The sequence below is a fragment of the Ursus arctos genome, unplaced genomic scaffold (genome assembly GCF_023065955.2).
Source record: "Ursus arctos isolate Adak ecotype North America unplaced genomic scaffold, UrsArc2.0 scaffold_32, whole genome shotgun sequence".
In the NCBI taxonomy this organism is placed as follows: domain Eukaryota; kingdom Metazoa; phylum Chordata; class Mammalia; order Carnivora; family Ursidae; genus Ursus; species Ursus arctos.
Genome location: NW_026623008.1, coordinates 10,142,359 through 10,164,768, shown reverse-complemented (window position 1 = coordinate 10,164,768; position 22,410 = coordinate 10,142,359). Strand labels below are relative to the sequence as shown.

The 22,410-nt window shown below is 48.7% G+C and overlaps 1 protein-coding gene across 2 annotated transcripts in view; it reads right to left on the bottom strand.

Annotated features, from left to right (window-relative positions):
- KAZN (kazrin, periplakin interacting protein) overlaps nucleotides 1-22,410 on the bottom strand; it is a 1,011,261-nt gene that overhangs the window by 403,443 nt on the left and 585,408 nt on the right. For both annotated transcript variants that reach the window (XR_007190621.2, XM_026519796.4), the window contains exon 3: nucleotides 17,833-18,070. Coding sequence is in view for 1 of the 2 variants with exons in the window: in XM_026519796.4 (XP_026375581.4) it covers nucleotides 17,833-18,070 (238 nt within the window). In the remaining variant the exon portion in view is untranslated. The remainder of the gene's footprint in view (nucleotides 1-17,832; nucleotides 18,071-22,410) is intronic.

Sequence of the window (22,410 nt, the reverse complement as noted above, 5' to 3'; positions counted from 1 at the left end):
ACGTGATGGGGCGCCTGGGTGGCACAGCGGTTAAGTGTCTGCCTTCGGCTCAGGGCGTGATCCCGGCGTTCTGGGGTCGAGCCCCACATCAGGCTCCTCCGCTATGAGCCTGCTTCTTCCTCTCCCACTCCCCCTGCTTGTGTTCCCTCTCTCGCTGGCTGTCTCTATCTCTGTCAAATAAATAAATAAAATCTTTAAAAAAAAATGGTACATGATAAATTCTGTTAAAATTTAAATTTTAACAAATGGTAACTGGTAAATTGGTAAAATTTGTGTTATGTGTATTTTTACTATAATAAAAAAATGATTCAAAGCCTCTTTCATTGTACATGGGGTCAAATTCCTATTTCTGGTCTTCATTTTCAAGAAACTTCCAAATATGTCCTCTCTACCTGATCTCCCTCTCTCTCTCCCATCCTGTCTTTCTCTTTCAATGTCCACCACTCTTTCAATCACACCCAGACCTGGAGCCCAACGCAAACACTAGCCCGTCCCCTGCAAGCCACGTGCCACCCCGCACCATCCTGCTGTCTGTCCTGCAGTGAGCCCAGCCCAGCCCCTCCGGCACCTTCTTTGCCTGAAGTACACCCACCCACTTGTCCTCCAAGACCAACTCAAGCACATTGTCCTTCGGAGGCTCTCCCTGAGCCCCTCGCCTCGTTTGCCTCACAACGAGAGCTGGAAATATCAGTGGGCAAGCTATAAATAATTGAGAAGAAAATAATCCAGAAATTAACTGAGGGTCTGCCCACGAGTCAGTGGGGCTCCCTCTCCCAGGGAGTATGATGCATGAGCTGTCGGAGATAAGACTTTGCTTGGGCATATTTAAGGTAAGTGCAGACAGCAGTGGGGCACCCAGGGAGTCCCTTCTGCCACCACCAAATGGGAAACCCCACGGATCAAACCACAAAATAAATGAGGACATTAAGGCTTCATACACCCTGGGATTTGTATTTGAGAAACCAAGACTGCAACTTAAAGTAGCTCCTCCTTTAATGATTCCTTTATCAATCCCAAGAGAAGTCACTCCTCAGCACTAGAGGTCTTTCACGGGAGACTCTGACCCACAGTTTTAAATACTCAGGGCTGAATATTTATTGAATGCTCAGCAAACATATGCCAAGCACTTAGCACCGGGTTTCCCATATATTAACTCAATATTAATTTAATCTTTGTAGAAACCCTATAAGGTGTGAATGATTATCAGCCTCACTATCCGGGTAAGAAAACATCTGTCACGTGACTCAACAAGATGACAGGCGAGGGGGTGGGGGACTGGCCGCTAAACCTGGGAATCTGGCTCCATTTAAAGGAAGGTGGTCAGACAGTTGAGGGTGTTGTCCTGTAGGGTCCCTGAGAGACAAGACAGAAACAAAATGGGACATTCCAATGTCCTCAGTGGCTCATGACACCAACTGAATGGCCCGAGGTACGGGCCGTGTTACCCCCTGACCCTGTAACAGACAGCCCAGACAGCCCCCTCAGGAGCTGGCTGAAGAGTGAACAGTATTTGGTGGGTACCCACTACTACATTACAAATGGTCAGGAGCAAAATAAATGCAAATGAGACCATGAGGGCAGAAAACCAGCCTTCCCAAGTATATTCCGCCTGCACTGAAATGCCCCACTTCTATCCCTGAGCTTAATATTTCATGCAAAAGGCAACACAGAGATCGCCGCTCCAAGAAAGCCCAGGGGAGGACAATCGGGATGACAAATGGATCCCTCCCCCTTGTATCTTGGAAATGCCAAGAGGTATGGGTGATGGGCTGAAATACCTGAACGAACCATGAGTGAGCCTTTGGCTGAGGCTGATTTATGGGCAGAGTGGCCCAGCCCTCACCTTTATTTACATTGCTCGAAGCACATAAACTCCAAGAAAATTTAGTGTTTTAATTTGGGCATCTGGCTTGCGGGTTTTTTTTCTTTTTTTTTTAAAACCACCGTCTTCTATGCTCAGTGGAAAACAAGCCCACATCACAAACCCGTACCGGAGGGCTCTTCTGTTTCCCACTTGCTCTGTTCAGAATGTAAATTCCTTGAGGGCACAGAGAGGATGTGTTTATGATGCACGAAGGACAGACGCGGACACCTGTGCATGTGTCCATCAGTGTGGACACTGCTTGGATCAGGGGGCACGCGCCGGACCAGGAAGCCAGTGTCCTCACTCTTGCCCGGGCGCTGCTTCAGAGTGCTATGCAGACTCCATCAGCTCACTGGTGCTTTCTGGCCTCAGTTTCCCCAGATGCTACATAAAAACTGGATGAGACGGTCTTCAACGTCCCTCCCACTATAGTGCCGACAGTCTGTGATTCCATAAGCCCACATGAGTGCTTTCTTCTGATGCTTCCCTGTTCTCTCCACCCATTTTTGAGTCCCTCTCTCACACGTCTCTATTGCAGAATCACGGGCTTCTGTTATCTCTGCTTAACTCAGGGAAGATGATATTCCCCAAATTAAACAGCCTGTCTCCTCTAAGACATTCTTTAAGGTGAACCTGTTGGTTGAGTGACGTTGTTAAAGGTCACAAGTTGTAGGAATGTAAAAATGGGAGGGACTTCAGAGAGGTCCTACCCAACGCACTCATTTTGACCCACCCAGCTCCTAAGCGACTGTCTGGGATGCCTCTTAGGAGTTGTGGCCGATGGAGGTGGGAGCGACGGGACCCATGTCTAGAGTCACACAGCTGGCATCACAGGGCACTGCGGCGGCTGGACGTTCCTTTTTGTTCCTCTTCAGCCTCTCAGTTGTGAAGTCAGGGTGAGAAGCAGTCTCCTGGAGTCCCTCACTGTGCCCTTCCCTGCTGCTCTTTCCTGCTCCGGTTTCCAGCAGAAGGCGAGCACCCTACTTGTCCTGGTATCCCTAGTGCCCACCACGTGCCTCGTCAATCAGAAAACGTGCTTGATAAATGCTAACTGGATGAATTAACAAAAAGAATGAACTCGGTCTCCCACCCGTGCACCTGCTGGGAGGCTGCCCAGGTGTGCACGTTGGCGGCACCCATTTACGACCCTTACGGCGCCGATCTGCGACCTTTATGACACCTGTAGGGGGCATAGCAAGTACCAGGCGCTGTGCTCAGCACTTGTCACACGCTCTTCCTGTGGTCTCACCATAGGCCTGGATGTCGGGATTAGTGTCATGCCTGGGAGGAAACTGAGGCCTAGACTGTAGGGCAACTTGCCCAGCTCACATAGCTGAAAAGTGTCGAGAGCAGGGTATGCCTCCAGGCAACGGGCTCAAGAGATTTCTGTCCTACACTACAAACACTGACCTGGTGTCGGCATCTTAGTGTGTTCAAACAAGTCATTACAGCGAAAGCCAGGGCGGCCCTTTTCTAGTAATTACCGAGTCTCAACATATCTCTGGGTTGGACCCAAATGATGGCCTATGGGGCTGCTAAAAATCTACATTTTCTTTGATGGCCCATCTGAATGGAAAACACAATAAAAGGAAGATTCCTCAGCCAGATCACATTGGGTGTTGCCCTTATTTTTTTTCTCCTGAACTTTTCTTTTTTTTCTGGGTTCAGCTAGATTTTATTTATTTTTTTGACAGAGATAGAGACAGCCAGCGAGAGAGGGAACACAAGCAGGGGGAGTGGGAGAGGAAGAAGCAGGCTCATAGCAGAGGAGCCTGATGTGGGGCTCGATCCCATAACGCCGGGATCACGCCCTGAGCCGAAGGCAGACGCTTAACCACTGTGCCACCCAGGCGCCCCTTCTCCTGAACTTCTAAACCCAGGGCAGAATTGCTTTGTCAACACCTGGGCAGATGGTCACCCAGGCTCCAGTGTTGACCGTGTTCTTCTGGACAGCTCTCCTCCTTAGCAAGGCTGGCCGCCTCTGAGCAGAAACCTGCCCCTCTCTCATGTTCGCTCCTAAGTCCTGGGTGGCCCACCAGCCAAATATCAACCAAACACAAACGAAAAGAAAGCAAAAGCATTTACTCGGGTCTTCCAGGTGATTTTAATCGCAGGTTATAAACCACTGTTAAAAGTAGGGTTTATAATGAGAAAGTGCACAGCAGCTTCAGGTGTTTGCCGTGGAACAGTGGAACGGTTTTGTAAATGCCGTCTTCTCTAATAAATTTGAATGCTGCTGGAGAGATTAGGCCATTATCCAGCACTGGCATAAATGAGAAAATGATATGATGGATCACATGCTTGAGGGGTTTTAGGAGTTAGCTGGAGATGGGGCAGGATGACGCTGGTTAGCAATGGCAGTTGGCCAATCAAATCATATCGCCCGAAAATCTAGTTTAGGGCCAGTTCTGCTATTCTGACTGTAACCGGTGCTTTCCAATATTCATGCCAGGAAGTTGCTGTAGAAATTTCTGCTTACACAAAGGAGGATTTTTCTTAAAGTCAAGGGACTATAAACCATAGATCAATCTGATTGTGTCCACAGTGAGGCAGAACTGCACTTAAAGAACAGAAGAAGGATCCTTTAAAATCAATGAAATATTCAAAGTCCTGGAGCAGTAGTAGCCTTAATTTTCCAAGGCACTTCTCGAGCACCTAACCACACATGACAATGCCGAGGACCACTAAACAGCACTGAACACACAGGTCCAGAAGCATCCAGTGGCAGCAGTTCCTTACCTGTGGACCACAGAGACTCTGGGTGACCAGAGGGAGCAGCTTAGAGAAAGTCCAAAGGTCTCCAACATGCTGCCTGTGGGCAGAATGAATCCTTTCTCTTGCATGTATGCACCATCATTTCCAAATGTACGCAGATGCGGAAGCAGCACCCATTTGACAACACTACGGAATTCATTATACTCTTACGCGTTTATGTATTTTTTTTTTGAAATAGACAGAAAAATTACGACTGGTAATATTAGGGGCCAGAGTTCATTCATTCAAAAAATCTCTCTCCATCATTAAGAAGGGTATACATAAAAACTGGGAACCACTGTCCCAGTGGGAATACAGACAACAAAATCATTAAATCCAGAAGAAAAGTGATGGTATGGAACAGCCACGTTGGCTCAAGTTCAAACCACTGTACCCCTGGCTAATGTTAGAAGCATGTGCGTGCTCCGTAGGGAAGTGATGACTTTGTGGGTGCTAGTTTGGGGTACATTACCTGTTTCCTCTGAGTACAACCTCCTACCTCAGCCTGCTAGCCTTTGTGAGTTAAGCTTTTCAGTCCTTAAAGCTCCTTGTCCACTCATGTTGCAGACATCTGGATGATTTCTTAAATGAGCTATTTATCGGTTCTGACCACAACCTCAAACACAAGTCGAAGGCACACGTGTGTGGTAAGAGCTGGAAGCCATACTCGACAGGACGGCATGGCAAGTTTAGCTCCTCCAGGAGCAAGGCCAAAAGGCAACGCAGAAATATCAGGAAAAAGACCTGGGGTGTAGAACAAAAATACTCTCGTCTCTGGGAGGCAAAAATCGGCTGGGGAAATAAAGAGAATTTCATTCAAAGGTGGGAGAATTCAGCGTTCAATAATACAATACGTTATTAATAATGAAGAGATCTATCTGCTGAATCCCAGTTTGCCGAGCTTCGTGCCGGGCACGCTACATGCTACTCCGTCAGACCGTGGTGCCCACCCAGGGAGTAAGTCCCCCCCACCCCCCCGGGGGAACAGCGGGAAACATCTGAAGACTTTTTTTGGTTGTCACACTATGGGAGTGTCACTAGCACCTAGTAGAAGAGACCAGTGATGCTGCTAAACATCTTACAATACACAAGACGCCCCCCACAGCCAAGAATTTTCTGGCCCAGAATGTCAATGGTGCTGAGGTTGAGAAACGCTGCAGGAAACCGCCCCAATCACCCTGTAAAGGAGGCATTATCAGACTCTTGTTCTAGACGCAGACACCAAGAGCCGTAAGGTCCCACACACAGAAGTCCTATCGCCAGGATCCAGATCGGGTCTCACTCCCTTAAACCCATACATCTGTGATATTATCTTGATGAGGGACGTGACCTTCTCATTTCACAAATAAGAAAACGGAGGCTCTGACGCCAAAGGTCTCACCCTGTATCTCCCTGGGACCAATGACTTTTGTCCCTTCACGTTTAAGGTCAGTAATGATGTCTAAACACAGGTGACCGCACCTCAAACCACAGAGCTGCCCACAAACGTCTCCTTGTCGTGTCCCTTAACCATTATGTCCCCAGCGACTGACTTGTTTCTGTTCTCCTAACACTAATCGAGCGGTTTTATTATTCGCCTCTAACCCACTAGCTGACTCATTCGATCAGCACTTACGAAGCTCCTCCTGCATCCTGAGCACTGCGAAGGTGCTGGGTATACAGGTCAGAAAGCAAATGAAAGAGAACTACAAACTCAGGGGTTGGCAAACTAACAGCTCAAGGGCCGCCTGTTTTTGTACGCAAACTTTTATTGGAACATAGCCACGCCCACTCCTTCACCCGTCATCTATGGCTGCTGTCCCATTACCACAGCGGATCTGAGGAGCTGTGACAGATACCCGATGGCCCCCAAAGCCTAAAATATTTGCTATCGGGTGCTTTGCAGAAAAAGTTGGCCAGTCCTGCACCAGCTCCATCATTCAAGCCACAGGGCAGGTATTGAAGCGAACTCTAGACCAAATCAAGAAGTGTTTCCATTTATGCACGCAACTAGCAACTGTAACATCTACTGGCAGCGGAGGAATCTTAAATATTTAATGCTAATACAAATCGACAACTCAAAAGCACCCAAACATTTTGATCCTTAAAAATACTTCCTGATTTTCTGGAGTCCATTATAAATACGTCTTCAAATGAAGTTCAAATGTGTATTATTGCTATGTGGCCGTCAGAGGTTTGGGAATCCCATAGAGAATGTTCCTCGTCACACTGAAGTTAAAACCAAGATCAACCCCAAGCATTGGATTAGCTGCTCAGGGGTCAGTTGACCGTGGCTGGCTGTCTGCTACACTACAGTGACCTCCAGGTTGACACCCCCTTCCGTGCCTCTAACATGCAAAAGAACGTGTTCTGATTTTCCCTGAGTTTCCTGCTGTGCTCTTGGCCCTTGGTCTGTGAATGATTTGGGTCTCGGCAAGAACCTGGAGCAGCAGGAGGTCCACGTACTATTCAGGCAGTTATGGCCACAGCAGAAGTGAGAACATGCACTTACGTAACCAATACGTTAGGTAGAGAATTTAAACCAACATGTTTTGCTTGCACATCAAGCCAAAGACCCTGATGAAAGAGACCTCAAGGTTTAATGGAGTCTCCCTGAAGGGACGGTGAAGACAGAAATTAGGCAGATTTATGGAGGTGGCTAAATCCTGCCCCCAGCACTTGGAGAAGACATCCATCCATACGCATCCATACACTAAGACCATAGGTCTCTACCCAGACGTACTTTTCATATTCAAAAATTCCAAATGACAGTGGCAGTAGGTGCAAAAAATTTTCCTCCAAAGGAGAGTTCACTCAAAGATCAGAAGGTCCCTGATACAGCCTTGCCCTGGTTTCTAGATCCCCAAATGCTTGATAGGGAGGCTGGAAGAGAAGTTCTAAGCTTGGGCATTGAGATGACAAGTCATTTGTAAAACTGTATTCTCTCTTCACCATGGGTGGACATGGGGGCTCAGAGCAGGACAACATAGGCTTGGGGTAACGGTGTCACCATCCAGGCCTTCCAGGACAGGGTGACCCATGCCCAAGAGGGAGTGGCCAAGGCAAGCTCAGATCTCACCCAATCATAAGCTACAGGCAGTCCTGTTCCACCACCATGCAGCCAGGCCTGACCTTGTGATGGGAGGAGAGGAGAATTTAATTCAATGACCAGTTCAACAATCTTGAATAAATCAGCTTAAATCACTGTGCCTCAGTTTCCTTATTTGAGAAATAGACTGTTGTGTCTACCTCAATTCCATCATATGGGTCAGCTGGTAGAATCCATAGAGACGATGCCTGTGAATATCTTTTTATACTGAGAAGAGTTGGGAGATGATAAAATTCAGTGCTCCCCTGGTGCCCTCCTGGGTGCAAAGAAAAGAAGAGTGGATAAATGCAGTGGAATCCTGGAAAGCGGGACCAAGCATTGGCTTTGTGGCCTAAGGGCACTAGACCAAGCTTTTGCTTTAGAGGCAAGGTGATATACTGAAAGGGTTGGAAGGTGGGTTCTGAGTTACCCCATGGTGGAACCAACCCATGCGTTGATCAGTTGACCTTTAACAAGGTTCTACTCTATTGGCCAATGATAATGACCTGCTCTATAGAACAGCCAACCATGGAATCATGATCCTTCTCCACAGGACTCCCATGAAGACTTAAACGTGCCCCCCTGCCTTAGCAGGGCTGCCTGGCACCACATCAAATTGCACACTGAGCAACTGGAACCCATCTGCTAGCTAACAGGCCAACAATCGCCACAAAATGGCGGCCAGGCATGGCCTTTCTGTTAACTCTCAAAACTAAAGATGTTTCAAATATTCCCATTTTTTTCTCACTTTATGTAGTAAATCTTTAGAAATAGGAAAAACAATCTACTTAATGAACATATTAATTAAGATAATACATATATAATACATATAATCACAGGTCCATTCTCCCCAGCCATCATTTATCATGTTCTAGGGTACACAACTACACTCTCCAGGGTCAGTATCAAAGTTCCCAATTTCATACCGAACTATCATCAAGAAATGGTGAGCATATAATTTCAAATGGCAAGACTGGGGATGGAGTAGGGGTAGGGGGAGACATAAATCCCATGGTGTTCCAAGTTGTACTTACTGAATTAAAACAAATACACCATGTTCAGTGGTTTTAAACAAACAAACAAACAAACAAACAAAACCAAAAAAGTCCAAGTTAATCAAAGAAAATGAACTAATTCATTCATGGCAGCTGACAAGAAGCCCCAGCCTTGGCCAGGAGGATAATACAAAGAGTGAGTTTCTTTTAAAAGACGAAGGGCTACACCTGCACTGAAATTCTTTTTTTTTTTTTTTTTTTTGGTTCTCTTTGGAGAAAAAGAGAGCTACTATTCAAGAGCCAAGCCCTGCAACATCCACATTTTCGTTCCCCATAAGGAATGCCCTTTGCGGGAGCAGGTCCCAGCCTATTCCCCCCAGTGCCCACTCCCAATCTATCCAAAAAGTCAAACTTTTTAATAATCTCTCATGGTCAGTTTAACCTTTAGTAGCAAAATTAATGTATTTTCGCAGCACGGCTTTATCGCACATCACCGCCTTCCTGCACATCTGTGAAGGCTTCTGTATTTGTCACTTTATCTATTTTGCCATTACATCTGTGTAGACCTTTATTAGAAAATGTAATTACATGTCCATGCCAGTCACACCTTCCAGACCATAAGCTCCAAGATAACTCAGTCCGTATCTTATTAAATCTGCGGTCCCCGAACCTATGTGCCCAATCTGTCAGACTGATGGACACAGAGAGACAAGAGGAAGAAGGAACAAAGGAGAGAAGAAAGAAGGGGGTAGGGTAAGAGTGTGAGCACAGAGGCAAAAGCGTCCTACTGACACGTCTTTATGCTCCGGGCCGGGGCATCTCGATATTCTTGCCGCAGTGAAGCAGGCTCCAGATCAGCTGAGCCTGGGTTCCAGTGCCCTGTTCTGTTCAGCAGATGACCGCTTGCCGGAGCTTGGAAAAGCAACCTAGCCTTCCTAAGCCTCAACTTCTTCGTCCGTAGGATGGAGGTGATCACGTTACCTGATGCGCGGCGATGCGGAAGTAAGATGGGAAAGCGTCCATCAGGCACGCTCGGTGTCTGGGAAAGCCAGAAAGGGCTCAAAACACGCTAGGTGTCGTATCACTATGACTCTAGGGTGATCTCAGAAGGACCTCTAGCTCCCCAGTTCTGATCCTGGAGCATCCCTTTCTCTACGAATGAGTCAAACCCCTGCTCAGTGGGGTCCGCTCTCCCCTTTCCCAGAAAAGAAAGAAGTTCAAGGCCTCTCTGGGATGCTCTTGAGCCAAAGGCCAGCAGTTCGGTAAAGGGGGATTCTCATATTTGAACATGGCTCAGCCACTAGTCTGCCCTCTTACCTTTGACCAGACACCAATCCTTCCTGGCTGCAGCTTCTCTGGCAGTGACAAAGCATATTTCGTACAGCGAAGCTCTGAGGATTTATGATGAATGACTTAGTGTCTGACATGCAGATCCCAATTATAATTGCCACAATGCCAGCTTTAGAATGAAAATGATTTCTTGGGCAGGAATGGGAGAAACTACGCAAAGCCGTACAGCATGCTGGTTGAGCCAGCAGGCAGTCCCTGGAGTCACATTCAACTTGTGCTACATCCCGGCTCTGCCACTTGCTAGTTCCATGACCTTGGGCAAGTCACATAACCTTTCTGTGCCTCAACAGTCTAATCCGGCAAATGGCAAGTAAACATTCAATGAAAATCCTTGGTTATTAAATCAGTGCTCTTCTTGATCCCACATGTCATGTGATAAGCAGACCAAATTTCACACACTGTAATTAGCGATCAATCGTGGATTCACTCATTCACTCGACAACGATTTATTGTGTTCTTGCTATGTGCCAGGCAATGTTTCAGGTGCTATAAATGGAGCTGAAAATAGAGTACACTCTGCTCTCAGGAAGCCGTCCTTCTGGACTCACAACTAGAGTGCCTGGCATAAAAAGCAGTTCTCAGCCAGGGACCATTCTGGTCCCCCGTGGACATGTGACCACTTCTGTAGATGTCTGTGGTCACCCCAAGAGGGGTGTGGAGGGTTCTACTGGCATCTAGTGGGCAGAGGACCAGGGTGCAGCTAAACGTCCTACAGCACACACTGGCCTCCCTCCCCAACAACGACTCCTCCTGCCCTAAGTGCCAATGCTGCCGAGGCGGAGAAACTCTAGTATAAGGGAACCTGTGAAATACCAATAGGTCCTGTGCTGGGCATGGTCTTGGGCAACTGGAGGTCTCGGGAGAGGCGGGGGTGGGGGGAAGGGAGGGAAGCTGGGAAGGACACAGGTGGATGGAGAAGAAGGAGACCACAGGACTGCAGCTTCACTGGGACTCATGCTTCCCAAGAGGGAGAAAACGCACAAAGTCCGGAAGCAGAAGGCCCCGAGCCCAGGATCAGATGGTTCTTTTCACTGCTGACAAGTGACCCCTGGGTTACGGATCTTGCAAGCAGGATCCAGTAACCTCTTTGTCGGCTAACTTCACACCCAAGTGAGGGGTATCACTGCTCCCCTCACTCTCAGTCAATGATTTCATCACAAGGACTCAGAAACTACCAGCAGCCTAGGGAAGTAATACTCAAGAAGAGAGACAAGCCTACAGCTCCCTCAAACATTCTCAACATATCAAATCAAAGGATGTCTCTGACTTAGGAGACAACACAGCTTTAAGTGGCAGAGGGACCTAGTGGGTTTGAATTCCTGGCTCCGTCACCGCCAACTGAGTGACCGTTGGCATCAAAGGGGTAATGAGCGAGAGCATGGACTCTGGAGCCAGAGTTTGGTCAACGAACAGCAGAATGCCCTTTTGGGAGTAACGTATCATGCCTCAGTTTTCTCATATGTGATATGGGTACAAGAATAGCACTTGTTCATAAGTCATTACGAGGGTGGAATGCATCAATTCAATGCATTAATACAGGAAAGTACTCAGAACTGCATACCTGGCTCCGAGTGGAGACCATGTCAAAGCTTGTTGTCAACAGCGCCATCAGAGTCATTACTATGTCATGTGACGACTTAAACTCTCCCAGTCCCAGCTTCCTCTTTTGAAAAATGGGCATAAGAGTTGCCAGCTCATTGGGCATGGGATTCAATTATGCATGTTAAGCACTTGGGACAACATCTGATATTTATTTATTGAAAAGTCTGACAAAAGCATTGACGCTGGTTCTCATTTAGTCCTACATTAAACCATCCATCAGATGAAAACGACATGGTGTCAGGATGGTTCCAGAACGCCTAGTGTTTTGTGATACACTCAAGAGGTGAGCTCCGAGAACCATGACACAGCACCGAAGGTGAGTGCAAACTATGAGCTCTGGACCCACCTTCCTTGAGACGGTACTTTGCTCTTGATGATTCCACATCACCTCAAACCATCTGAGGGGCTGGGACCGTGCTGGTGAGAGAAGGCCTGGAAACCTCACGGGGGTACTGCGGTGCTTGCTCTGATGGAGAGGGTGGGGGTGCGGGCTGGGCAAGGCGACTCCTTCTCCCACTCTCCTCCATCCTCCTGGTGTGACTGCACATCACAGGAGAGCACACAGCCCTTGGGGGTGCTCTGCCTGCAGAATGGCCTGTGAACCAGCTCCATCTGAGCTCTCATGCTAGGGTCTCAATTCATCAGAGGGAGAAGGGGATGGGAGCTTTTCAGAAGTCTGACCCAAGGGTCCAGCAAGGCCAAGTTAACAAAGACACCCAAACAAATTGAGAACCAATGATTTCCCACCACATAGAAGCCACCTGCCCAAACAGTTGTTCTTGCCAAACTCATTAAAACTCCTTTCAGCTTCTTTCATGTTTCTAGCAGCTTAGGACTCGCAAGGGCGAAGCAGGAATGACCACAGAGCACAACCTGGACTCCACCACTTAGATCTGAGATTGCATCAAACAAGCAAGAATGTTCTGGTCTCATCCAACCACATGGGGATCCCTGTGCCTGGCCTTCCTCCAGCTTCTTCACAGTAGAGATGGGACTGGCAGGGGACCTTGAGGATGGTGACATGGGCCAGCAGGATTCTTATCTGCTCTGAAATGTCAGATACAATCTGCCATAATGGATGGTCACTCTGTTGGCTTCAGGGAAGCTGTCTTCCTAAGTGACCCTGCCTAAACCTGCTCTGCTTGCATTTCCGATGACTGAAACATGGTGATGAGTGCTGTTGGTGGCACCCCCCCGTCATCCCAGGTGTTATTGACCCTGATACCCAGTCCAAATGGTACAGACTAATTTTCATGTACAAGATCACTTAAAAACCCATTCGCTGGCCTCAGCGGGCAGAATGAGCTGTGTTCTTGCCTGACGGATGAAAGGCGGTAAGAAGCCATGCTCTAAACTCACACAAACCAATCCAGGAAAAGGTCTGAGAAGAACTGGGGAATTCATGTTGATTTCACTTTCCTTAGTTATATAACTCAGGAATAAATATAGACAAAATAGGCAATGAATATGGCCAGGACCCCAAGCTTGACCTTCCGGGCCCCATATGATTTGCACAGTGAGCTGGCAACATTCCAACCAGCTCACCCCACCTGCCAGGTCCATCTGCCACAAGCTCACTGGCAGCCAGCAAGTCACAAATTATGACCTACAGGATTCCTCAAAAGTGCCAACAGTCTTGGGGAGTGGAGCAGTGGGATAAAGGAATGGGGAGAACATGCCTTGCCTTACCCTGGGAGGATATGGGACAGTGCTCCTACTACAAAAATGAGATTGGCTTAGACTTCTGGTAAATATCAAAGGAGTTCTGAAAAGCCTCAGTAAATCATGAAATATTGGAAGCATGAAATTAATCAGAGCCAGAAACTTGACTTCAGGGGTCCTCCGAAGGCATTTTCCAAAGACAATGGGAAGACAGTAAATAATAGCCAATCAATAACTAATTTCAACCATGCTGTACTGCTCTGTAAGTAATCTCTTTGCGACCACGCACAGTGATTTTCGGAAAGAACTTTGAAGTCCCATCTCATGACAGCCTACCAGATGAGGAAAAGACACATGTCTCTTCCAGCTCATTGATACAGCTGGAAAACCAAGACGGAAGTGACTTGAGCTCCGTAAGTTGGGGCAAATTAACAGAAGGTGACCTGCGAGATTCTACCCCATTTTGTTCCATCTTCTCTGCCATGTGAAAATCCTTTCTCAAAAAAAAAAAAAAAAAAAAAAAAAAAAAAAGATAAAAGTCTACTTGGGGAAACAAGAGCACAGGTAGAATGAATTGGGAAGGGGATGCCAAAAGACAGAACTTATTTTGCAAGCAACAGTGTCTAGCATCTCTGCAGACTGCTCACACATCCAATTCAGTCCAGACGTAATCCATCCTTCAGCACAGAATTTCCACTGTTGTGGTGATGCTAGACCAGAACAGTCACACCTGAAGTAACAGCCTATGTTAGCGCCTAACGGAGAAAAAAATAAAACTTGCATCTATTTATGGAAATTGACCAAGGTGTAGGAGAATGACCCTTTTCTCCATCCCCGTCCTAACGAATGTAATAGGCAATAGGCTTCAAGTTCTCCACACCCAAAAAGATGCTATCAGCACTCCCTCTTGCATAGGCATATAAATACAATTACTTCCTTAAAAAAACAAAACAAAACAAAACACCCAACAAACTAATCGCAGTGGGCATATATCCCATGAGGCACAAGTATTTTATGGTATGTACAGTTAACACCTCTTTGAATCGGGTACAATGGAGCTTAACTGTTTTACTCTATGCATAGCAAAGCAACCAATTGAATCTAATATTAGTCATTCATCAGATAAAACATTTTCAGAGAAACAAACTGCTATATTTTCCCCTCAAAGAACAGCAAGCATTTTAAACACATTTTCCAGAGATGTTACGCCGAGGAAAACAGCTTAGAAATGTTACTTTAAACAAATCCGTTCTCTGGCTACCAACAACAGGACAAATTGGAACAAATGCTTGGCTCTGTTCTTTCCGGGGCTCCTTCTGTCCACCTGTCAAAGGCAGTTTTGAGGCCCCCTCCCCACCCCCGCCGCAACCCGAGAGGCGGCTCGGGAGCATCTTGCCTGGATGCCCTGGGCACTGGATGCCAGCATCCTCATTAGGGATTATCCAACTCACTGGAAGCAGGGAGAGAGGAGATGGGCTGGCTGCCAAGTGTTCTTTCAACACAGATTCCGAAAGAAGATCCTGCAAAGTGTCGAAAGCCCAGATTTTCAGCAGTTCACTTTCTAGACTCTGTTACATAGCAACCAAGCCAGCTCACACAGGGTACCAACCAAGTTAATATTTTGTTTAAATGACACACTGCATTAACTCTCTAGGAAAACCCAAGTTTTCTTTGTCGACTTACCTAGTGTCAGGTACCATCGCTGGAACAAAACTCCCATGGTGAACTGATGAGCTTGTTTAATTCATTAAAAAATTTTTTTAACCCAGAATTTGAAAAGAGATCTAACAATTTCTTGGCAGAGAGAGCAAGAGGTGACTCTTCCCCGTAACCATTTGTGCTAATGTTATTAAAAGTACATTAACATTCATTTAATATGTGCATAATGCCCTTTAGTAAAATATGACTTCTACAGACGCATTCTGACAGAGACTCATTTCGTTCAAAACTTTGATTTGAGAAAGGACAACTCAATAGCACCAAATGCTCCTAGGGCTGGGGCCCATGAAATCTCCCCAACACAGGCGAAATTACAACAGAAGACGAATTCGGAAGAAGGGTCAGGAACCCCCAGGAGCCCAGCTTCTGTGAGCCTTCCTGAGGTGTATTACGAAGCAGCATGAAGAAACCAATCGACCACGCTTTAGAATTAACTTGTGAGAACCCCACGCTTTCCTTTAGGACTATGAAAGCACCAGCCGAAGAAACCACCAGAACATGTCCACAGAGGGTTTCCGTTCTAGCAGAATGTTGCCATAGGTCATGAGAGAAAACCGAAACAAGAAAATAAAAACAGAAGTGAACAAACTCACAGAGGCTACCTAACGTAAAAGGTACCCGGTTGCGGTTCTGCCGCAGAGTTAAGTAAATGACACCCCACTGGATTATGGGGGGGGGGGGGGCTTGTTCTCTTCTCGACCATCACCTTGGTTTAAATTCACATCAGTTTAGAGGGATATGTGGCCAACAATTAAGTTGAGTTAAAACCTTTAACATTTTCTTCTCTGATTATAAAATCACTGAATTCCCCCTGGCAAAGGTGTCAAAAAATATCAAGGATACACAGGGGAAAAATCAAGACCGTCCTTCGTCCAACCTCCCACAGACGGCTACTGCCACGGGCAGGCACATTCCTAGCACCATGATGGAGATGCTGGTTTGAGTGTTTTGAAGGATATCAAGAGATCCAAAAGTCATTTCCACAGCCTTGGGCATTTTTGTAGGAAAAGAGAAGAAGGAAAGCGCCCACTGTTGCTCCATGACAATTTAACCATCAGCTAAGTATCTCGATTTCCCAGTTGGGTGTGGGGATCACCGCCATACTGACCTCCCTGGCGTGCTCACTCTGCAACTGGACCCAGGACTCAAATGCAAGCCACTTAACTTTTCCTTGGCTGAGGAAAGGGGGCAGGCAGTGGGAAATAAACCAGCGTTGTTCAGTCCTCCTTACCATGGCTTTTGATTCTTAGCAGAATGCCAGTTCTTAGCTATTTCTTTAATGTTGGAAGAGTCTCTGTCTATAGAGAGTAAGGCATTACCATGCAGCCTAGCTTTCTTTTTTTTTTTTCCTCCAGATGCCAGCGGAGAGCATCTTCCACACACAATGACAGCGCAAGGGATAAATGACAGAATGAGCAGATACCCACCTTGGAAACTGCAGCAAATAACAGCTTTACAACACCTTCCCACCATTACGTCATGGCTACTTCAGTCCCAAATTCCCGCCCTAATTCCTAAGACTTCTGACCGACTCCCCGAAGTACCAAGTTAACATGACTTGGAATTCCGCATAAAACTAATGCACAGGCTTAACATCTCGCACCAGGAAAAGCACACCTTCCAGGAAGGTAAGGAACAAACAGAAACTGATGGGGAGAAGGCATTAACACGAACACAGACACACTCTCGCAACACTTAGGAGAAGCTCTTGAAACAACAACAAAACCAGAAAATTCCTCTGAGCCACTGAGCTGTTGGTACCTCATACTTCATCAAGTGACATATTTATACAAGTGGCCCTCCTAGACTGGATCATTTTTCTCTGTTGGATTCTGGATTTCAGCAGTTTAGTTTATTAATCGAATGATATTAATAATCAGTGATACCATTTCTTAAAGATCAATTAGGGAAAAAAAAAAAAGACTGAAAAGCCAGTCTACCTTTTACTTTTCAATTCACAGAAACCAAACAGGACATTTTTGTCCTCCACCTTTAACCCTCCCAGGGGTTTCAGGGCTTCATCACTGTCAATGTCAACAGGGTCCAGCTGTCTTTTTCCCCCTCCTCCTCTAAAGTGCAAAGAGTCCCTTCTAGCAGCGGCTCCCTGCAACCCACCATCTAAGCCTTCATTTCGCCAGAAGCCCATCACTCAGCCTTTGAGGTCTAAGATCTCCCCCTGGAAAGTGCTCTCGGTGTTTATATTTGCTGGAAATTTAAACTCCCTGCTGAGCAGAGCATCGACTGTTGCATCGATATATTCCGCTGTCTGCGCGATCTCAAATGAGAAAATAAAGTCCAGATGGAATTGAGACAAGGGATTTGGCATCCGTGGAGAAAAGTGCAAGCCAGTCCAATCCTCTACCCCAACCGAGGCAGCAGAGCCCGGAGCTCGCTCTCGGGGAGAGTCTTTCCGAAAGAAGGAGCCTCCAGAACTGGGGGGGAGCTGTGGCATTCAACCCTGCCGGGGGTGGGGGCAAAGGCCCGGGCACGAAAAGTTTGCCCATGGAGCTGGGGGCTGTGTGCCACCTAAAGGGCACTTTCTGCTGCGGGAGGGGCGCCGCCGGCTGCGCCTTGCTCCCGCTGGCCGGGGCCGGTGTGACCGTGTGAACCCGTGCACATTGCGCCGGGGTTTTCCTTAATGACAGCAGCCTGCAACTCCCAGCAGGGGAGCAGCGGTGGCCACCGCCTGGAGGAAAGGGTTACGAGCCACGATGCGGGGCGATCTCACCCGGGCGTGGGGGCACCGAGTCCCCGGCCACCTCCAGCCCGGGTCCTGCTCGCTCGCCTCCCCTCCGCCCTGGGCGCCCGGCGATCCCTACCTTGCGCGCCGTGCTGGTGGTTCTCCATGTTCGCCGCCGCCGAGTCCGCCGCCGCCGCCGAGGCGCTGGCCGCCGCTCCCGGGCCCGGGCCGCCGCTGCCGCTCAGTTCCGCCAGTCTCCGGTTGGTGGCCGTGAGTTCGGCTCGCAGGTTGGTCACCTCCTGGCTGGCCGACTGGACCGCCCCATCGATGCGGAGCGCGAGCTGCTTATTGTCTTCCATCATGCTCAGGATTTTGGCCTGGGGGCGAGAGAGGTGACAAAGAGCTGCATGATGCGCGGGGGGCGCGCGGCCGGGCACCCCCGGCTCTACCTGTTGGGTCCCCCGCGGCCCGGCTCCCCCGCGCCCCGACCCCCAGGCACCGGCAGCGCCGGCTCCTCCGGCGCAGGAATGACAGCGGCGCCTCCAGCCGGAGCCGCGGCGGTAGCGAGGCGGCGGGGGGGAGGAGGAGGAGAAAGAGGAGGAGGAGAAGGAGGAGGAGGAGCAGCGATCGCCGAGACCCCGGCGCCGAGCGCGGCTCGGGAAAGGACACCGCGCGCCGCCCGGCACTCTTTCACTGGAGCCTACCATTCGCTGCGCGCTCGGGAGGGGGCCCGGGCCAGAGACCCGGGCACACCCTCGGCCTCCCGCGACCCCCACTTCAGGGACACACCCCCCCGCGGGGCGGGGGCTGCGGGCGGCGGCAGTGAGTGGGCCGAGGTGGCGCCCCTGGCGAGGGGTAGGGGGCGCCTGCTCCAAGGCCGGCCCTTGGTCCCCTCCCAGGAGCGGTGGGGCAGCCCCCGCCCTGGCTAGCAGGAGCCCCGCGCCGGGCCGGGGTTGGGAAGGGGGTGGGTGCTCGGGAGACAGGGGTGCTCGGGAAAAGAGGCCCGGGAGGGGAGCGGGGCCGGAGCTCCGGGGGAGGGCGGGGGCAGCTGGAGAGATCTCGGGAGTGGAGCTTTGCTTTCCTTAAAATGCGGTAGGAAATGTGCAGCGGGGAGCTGAGCCTGTGCCCTGAGTGCCTCTCATTCTCCACCCCACTCCATCTCCACTACCCCTGCCTCCTCCGCCCCAGCCTGCACTGTGCGCCCTCCCAGGTAGGAGCTCTCGGTCCTGCCCCAGGGTGGACCACTGGAGCTCTGGCTTCCCCACAGACCCAGACCCCCGCGTGTGCACCCGAGGTGGAGGGCTGGCCTTAGCCAGGTCCTAAGCTTCTTGGCTGGACTAAATATTGGGGGGCGAGGGAGATGCTGTCAGGAGAGAAGAAGACTGGAAAGCATCAAAGGGGCTTCCCTCTTTCTTCTACTGGAGGAGTGGGAGTGTTGAGGCCCTGCTGCCTCAGTTTACCCATTCCCTCTTCAAAGGAGAACTGAGGTAACCTTAAAGTTGATAAACCTATCCAGCTCCTCTTTCTCCCAGAGCACAGGCTTTGCATTTTTCACTGGGGCCCTGGATTCCAGCCACCAGACCTTGTTACCATAGCAAGCTTCATTCCATGCAAATAGGACAATTTAAAACAGCCAATGTAACCCTGAGGACAATAGTGCACCACCATTGGAGCTCAGTCAACCTCAGGAGAGGAGCTCAGAGTCCAGAGCAGAAGCTGAGGGTGTGTGCTGGCAGGAACTGAATGTGCCCACCCTTGAGATTTATCAGCGTTTACTAAGTAGGAAGCCTACTGTGTGCAAAGTGCTGAGGCTGCATTATCATCTCTTTGGAGTAAAGATTAGGAATTCTACTTTAGAGATGAAGAAACTGAAGCTCTGGGTGGGGGGTTAAGCAATTGACCCAAGGGGTCCCCGCAGAAATCAGATGAAACCAAGACCGGAAGTAAGCAGTCATCTGATTTCCAATTAGTCCCACTGTGCCTTGGATGCTAGATTTTTATTTGGAACCATAAAAACCCACTCTTGCTCCAACCCCCTGGGGCCACTAACAAGCTTTTGTAAGAGGGCAAGGCAGTACTGGTAGAACGTGTGGCTGAGACATAATTTTTCACTGTCTGCTCTATCCAGCTAACTGGTCAGCTGGGGATTGAACCCCTGACCTGCGTCTCATTAGCGGGAATTCTGACCCACTGGACCAACCAAGAAACTTAGGCGGCTCGGTGTATCTGTAAATCAGGATTCAGTTCTTTGAAGTCCTTTGGTTAAATTATGGAGTTGCCTAACTGTGAGTCTTCGAAAGGGGGCTGTCATGGCTCCACCACTATGGAAAACGATTTGGTGCTCCCTCAAAAAGTCAAACACAGAATTACCATATGACTGAGCAATCACCCTGCTGGGTATATAGCCATAGAGTTGAAAACTGATACCCCCAAAAAAGGCTGTACACAAATGTTCACAGAGGCACTATTCACAACAGCCAGAAGGTGGAAACAACCCAAACGTCCAACCACAGATGAATGGATACACAAACTGCGGTATATCCATACAATGGGCTACTGTGCACCCATGAAAAGCAAGGAAGCACTAACACCTGCCACAATGTGGCTGAAACTTAAAAACAGTGTGCTGAGTGAGAGATGCCAGACACAGAAGGTAACATGATTTCATTTCTGTGGAATAGCCAGAACGGGTAAATCCAGACAGACATGTGTCCCAGGAGCTGGGGGTAGAGGAGAAGGAGGAATAAGTCCTTAATGGGTATTAGGTTTTATTTTGGGGTGATGAAACCTTTTGGAAGTAGCCAGAGGTGGTGGTTGTACGATATCATGAATGTACTAAAAGCCATTGAATTGTTCGCTTTAAAACGCTTCATTTTAGGGGCGCCTGGTGGCTCAGTCGGTTAAGCATCTAACTCTTGATTTCAGCTCAGGTCATGATCTCAGGTTGTGTGATCGAGTGCTGTGTCCGTCTCTGTGCTCAGCATGGAGCCTGCTTAAGATTCTCTCCTTCTCTCCCCCTCTGCCCCTCCCCTCTCTTAAAAAAAAAAAAAGCATCCTTTGATGTTATGTGAATTTCACCTCAATAAAAACAAAAGTCAGCACAGATGCAAATAGCAATCGAAGGGGAGAAGGGGTGTCCTGGGAACAAAGTTTCCGAGGAAACAATCGGAGCCCCTCTATGTGGAGAGCTCACCCAGAGCTTCGGCGTGGGAGAAGGAGGGTGGTCAGCGTTCGTGCGCGGTTTGTCTTTGCGCCCTTGCCACCTAACCCACAGAAAGCCCTCTGCAAATGAATGTGTGTGAGCGTGTTCGTACAGTAAACAGACTGACCAAGTGTTACTCATTTTCCTCTTCAGCGAGATTACTCCCACCCACCAGAATCTTAAAATCAAGTCAAAACAAAACAAAACAATCTAACAAGGAGAAAAGAAAGCAAACACCCATTCCTTGAGTTCCTTCTCCTTTCTCTCTGCCTCCTCTTTTCCCCAGTTGTAATACAGCCATTGAAATGTCAAGAAACTCACTTTAGAAACTCCTGGGGTGCCTCCTAGGATTTTAAAGAATTTTATTTTTGAGAAATCGCTTCTTCGCATGAAAAGGGGGGCTTTTCCCAGCTGTGTCCCCTTACGTTCACCCACATGCAAAAAGACCAGATGTCAGACAGAAAGCCTGGGACCAATTACCCTCTAGAATTCATTTGATTTAAACCAAAAAGATTACTACTCTACCCCCCAACTTCTCCTCCCTAGGTCTTCTCAGGTAACAAAATGACCCCAGAATCCACGTCCCTGCCCCCTTGCCCGACACCCTACTGCAAGCCCCCTTGCCAGTCTGCAGACGTGCATTTACAATTCATTTCTTGGGAGGCATGGAGCTGTCTATTAACCACAGCCCTCTCTCTTTGGGGTCCACAACTCTGAGCATGTGACCATGCCTGTTCCCAGAGTAGCCCCGGCCTCACAGCCCAGTAAGCTGACGTTAAAAACCATGCCAGAAAAATGGGCTTGCTTCATGGGGATCTGCTCCCGTTTCCCAGTGTTCCCAGTTGCCATCTTTCCCCATCTGCCAAACCCCATTCAAAGCTCAGGCGGTGCACTGGCTGGCCCTTATGCACTCCCCAGCCTCTGCCAGTATTTGCTGAGCGCCCTGTCTTCCTGAGCAGAATGAGCAACTGAGCAGAACATGCCATGTGCCTTTGGTGCCCTTCAAAGTTGACCTGGACACTCTGGAAAGTCTGCAAAACCATCCTCTCTCCGAGAAAGAAAACTCCTAATAAGAAGCAAGGCAGAGAGCCTAGCCCGTTGCTGACAGCCGTGTCCTATGCACCTCCCTTCTCCCATAAATAGAATGACCTTATAATTTAATGTCCAAACTGGGACACTTCTGAGAGCAAGAGAGGGTGTTACGAATAATGAAGCTGGGACAAGTGGCATACATTGGAACTGTCCCAGGAAACCCGGTATGTGTGGCTACCCCACCCTGCAACCAAATGAGGCTACCCGGTCCTAGAAGGCAGCTTCAGGATCATTTATTCCAGCACTCCCATTGTATACTGATGGATGGAGAAACACAGAGCCAGAGACAGGAAGGGCCCCTGAAGCCGTGTTGGTTAAGGAGCTGGGAGGGATGAAAAGCAGAGTCTAGAAAATGACCCGTCATCCTGCTAATGTGTATCCAGCACCATTGGCTGTCAGACCGGCCCGTTGGTGCAGGGGCAC